General features: G+C 42.1%; 1 protein-coding gene across 1 annotated transcript; it reads left to right on the top strand.

Moving 5' to 3' along the window:
* The first annotated feature begins 609 nt into the window (after nt 1–609).
* On the top strand, nt 610–1,023 carry LOC124245665 (gastrotropin-like). The gene has a single exon (XM_046673242.1). The coding sequence runs from the start codon at nt 637–639 to the stop codon at nt 1,021–1,023; it is 387 nt and encodes a 128-aa protein (XP_046529198.1). The 5' UTR covers nt 610–636.
* The last annotated feature ends 2,829 nt before the right edge of the window (nt 1,024–3,852 follow it).

Below are 3,852 nucleotides of genomic sequence, written 5' to 3'. Positions count from 1 at the left end.
AAAAATCTTCCTGCATGAAAAATCCCTCCTCTTAGCCTTATCTCAGCTGCCTCTCAAGCTCTCTTGCTCTCATAGCCTTCCTTCTGGAAGGAGTTGTCTACACTCAATGTCTCTACTTCCTTACCTCTCAATCACTCCCCTCCCACTGCAATCTGGCTCCTGTCTCCAACACTTCTCATACACCGCTTTTACCAAATTCATCAATGACATCCTTGTCACTATGCAGTGTTTCATTTCTCATCTTGCTTGACTTCTCTGCAACAGTCGATGAACTTGACTAATACCCCTTCTCCTGAGGGTTTTCCTTTGGCATGTAAGCCATAGTGTTCTTCTGTCTTTTTTCCCCATCTCTTTCTCTCCTTCCCTGTTTCCTTTGTAGGTTCACTGTCTTCCCACTTACTCACATTGTATTATTCTTTTAATGTTTGCTGAATTCAGTCTGCGATTATTTTTTTGTGGACTTCTGTGTTTCTGCTCATGAAGGATATTGTCTATAGTTTTATTTTCTTGTAATGTTTTTGTCCGGTTTTGGTATCATGGTAACACTAGCTTCATAAAGTTAATCAAAAAGTGTTTTTCCAGCACGAGCTTTCTCCTGCCCCCGCCTGCTCTCTGGCCTCCAGCTCTCCCGGCAGCATGGCCTTCACCGGCAAGTACGAGATCGAGAGTGAGAAGAACTACGATGAGTTCATGAAGCACACTGGGATCCCCAGCGAGACTACTGAAAAGGGCCAAAACTTCAAGATCATCTCGGAGGTGCAGCAGGATGGGCAGAACTTCACCTGGTCCCAGCACTACCCCGGGGGCCACCCCATCACCAACAAGTTCACCATCGGCAAGGAGTGTGACATGGAGACTGTGGGGCGCAAGAAGTTCAAGGCCACTGTGCAGATGGAGGGTGGGAAGCTGATGGTGGACTCCCCCAACTTTCACTTTTCCTCGGAGATTGTGGGGGACAAGCTGGTGGAGACATCCACAGTCGGGGGCGTGACCTACGAGCGCGTGAGCAAGAGGCTGGCCTGAGCAAGCAGGCGGGGCTCCGAGGGGGCTACAGAGCCACCAATAAAGCTGGGATCAGAACAGAAAAAAAAAAAAAAAGCGTTTTTCCTCTTCTATTATCGGGAAGAGATTGTATAGAATTGGTGTTAATTCTTTCTTAAGTGTTTGGTAAATTTTTCCAGTAAAATTTTCCAGTGAAATTTAATTTATTTAATAGTTATAGGACTATTCAAGTTACATATTTCATATTGGATGAGTTGTGGTTTTTTGTGTTTTTCAAGGAACTGGTCCGTTTTGTCTAAATTATCAAATATATGTGTGTAGAGTTGTTCATAGTACACCCTTCTTATCATTTTGATGTCTGTAGGGTCTATTATGATATCTCTGTTTCATTCCTAATATTGGTCATTTGTGTCTATATTTTTTCGTCAGTCTTGCTAGAAGTTTGTCAATTTTATTGATCTTTACAAAGAACCAATTCTTTTTTCATTGACTTCTCTTTTTTTTTCTGTTTTCAATTTCATCAATTTCTGCTCTTATCTCTATAATTTCCTTCCTTCAGTTTGCTTGGAGTTTGTTTCACTCTTGTTTTTTTAGCTTCTTGAGGTGGGAGCTTAGATTATTGATTTGAGAGTTTTCCTCTTTTTCTATATGCATTTAGTACATAAATTTCCCTCTCAGCACTGCTTCAGCTATGTCCTCCACATTTTGGTATGTTGTATTTTCATTTTCATTCAGTTTAGTGTATTTTCTAATTTTCCTGAGACTTCCTCTTTGACCCATGGATTCTTTTGAAGTGTGTTGTTTAGCTTCTGTGTGTTTACAGACTTCCCCATTATCTTTCTGTTATCGAGATCTAGTTTGATTCCATTTTGGCCAGAGAATACACTCTATATGATTTTAATTCTTTTAAATTTGTTAAGGTTTTCCCTGTGGCCCAGGGTATATTCTGTCTTGGTATATATTCCATGGGCCTTTGAAATCAGATAATGTCAGTCCTCTGACTTTATTCTTTTTTTTCTAAATATTTTTGGCTATTCTAATTTCTTTATCTATATATAATTTAGAATTTGGTTTTTTAACATCTGCTATATCTACTAAAAAGTTTTCTGGGATTTGTATTGTGACTGCCTTGAATCTACTGATCAATTTGGGGAGATTTGACATCTTAACAATATTGTCTTTCAAAGCGTGGACATAGTATATCAATCCATTCGGTTAGGACTTCTTTCACTTCTTTTTTTTTTCAAAGATTCATTCATTCATTCCTTTATCCAGTAAACAATTTATTCACTCAGTGTCAACCCCGTGGCAGACACAAAGGATAGAGTGGTGAATAAAGCAGATGAGACCTCTGCCCTCAGGGGGAGACAGACAGTAAACAATGATAGTGGGACCAGGAGGGACGCACAAAGGATGGGTATCTCATCCAGTACGGGGCTGCAGAGGAAGGCAGGAGGGGACATTGAAGGCCTTCACAAGGAAGAGCCCTCCTACTGGGACCTGAAGGATAAGTAGGAGTTAGCCAGGTGAAGAGGGGAAAGGTATTACAGGCAGAGGAAGTAAGGAGTGCAAAGGCTTTCTTCCAACATTCAGCCCCATGATGGGCCGTCTTGTTTCATGGGACACTAACCTTTGGGGTGGGGAGAACCCCCAGGGACTAGTTTTCACAGAGGAACTCTGAAGTCATGCAAGTGTGATAATGCATGAAATGTGAGGAGAACATGGATCCAGTCAAGTCTGGCTAGTTGATGGGATGTTAGGAGCAGAAAGGAGGGATGTGAGTGTGTGTATGTGTGTCCCCATCTGTCTTAGGGAGGGGGCTGGATATTGAGTTTGGAGAGGAAAATTGGGAAAGGCTTGTGAAGCCTTGAATGCCAAGTTAACAAGTTTGGACCGTTTCCTGAAGATTGCATGGTAGTGGTCTGAAAGGTTAGATCTGTGTTTTAGAAACAGCAAGCTGACTGTAGTGTGAGAATGGATTGGAAAAATGGCTTAACTCTGTCTCTTCTAGAATGTAGGCTCCATGGGAGGAGGGATTGGATATGTTTTGCTTACCATTGAATCTTCAGCCCGATGCCTAGGACATGGCAGAGCCTCAACAAATATTGGTTGAATAAATAAATGAATGAAGTCGCTGCAAGTGCCCAGACAAGAGATGGTGCAAGGCTGAACTATGCAGCGACAAGTTTCATGTGATATTAAGGAGATAAGGTCAACAGGACCAGGGAACCAAAATGCACATAAACTACTTAGCCCTGGGCCCAGCACAAGGTAGACATTCGATAAGTGGTAGTCATTATTAGCTTTATATCCAAGGTGAAATTTAGTCTGCCTCCCAGGTTTCTGGTTTGGAATTCTAGGAGCATATTGGTGCATAGCACTCACCAACAGTCCACTGAGGTAGAGAGAAGCAGATGTGGGAGTGGGTAAGTGTGGAAGTGAAGATAATGAATTTAGTTAGAGACATTGAATTTTGAGGAAATGTCATGAGATTATAGGCAATAATGATCCAGGAGGCACTGTAGACAATCCTTAGGTACTCTATACTATTATTAGCAGCTTTACCATGGGCGACCAAGGCCCAAACAACAGAAAAAATGCAAAGGCCACTATCATCCTGAGGGCTTAGACCTGATTTGGGCATGGGGCAGTGTGCCTCTCAGGAGCTTATGGTCAGGAAACGCTTTTTATGAGGCAACTAGACTAGCTTCTTGCTAATATTTTAAGGAGCTGGAGATTTTTTGGCTAGAGCTTGGAAAACAGGGAATGATGTGGAGTCTGACTAGTCAGTGTCATTGGGCAGAGATCTATTGAGCCAGCTTACCAATGGCCCAGGCTCAGCAGACCGAA

The sequence above is a fragment of the Equus quagga genome, chromosome 10 (assembly GCF_021613505.1).
Source record: "Equus quagga isolate Etosha38 chromosome 10, UCLA_HA_Equagga_1.0, whole genome shotgun sequence".
In the NCBI taxonomy this organism is placed as follows: Eukaryota; Metazoa; Chordata; class Mammalia; order Perissodactyla; family Equidae; genus Equus; species Equus quagga.
This window is presented reverse-complemented; position numbering and strand designations above follow the sequence as displayed.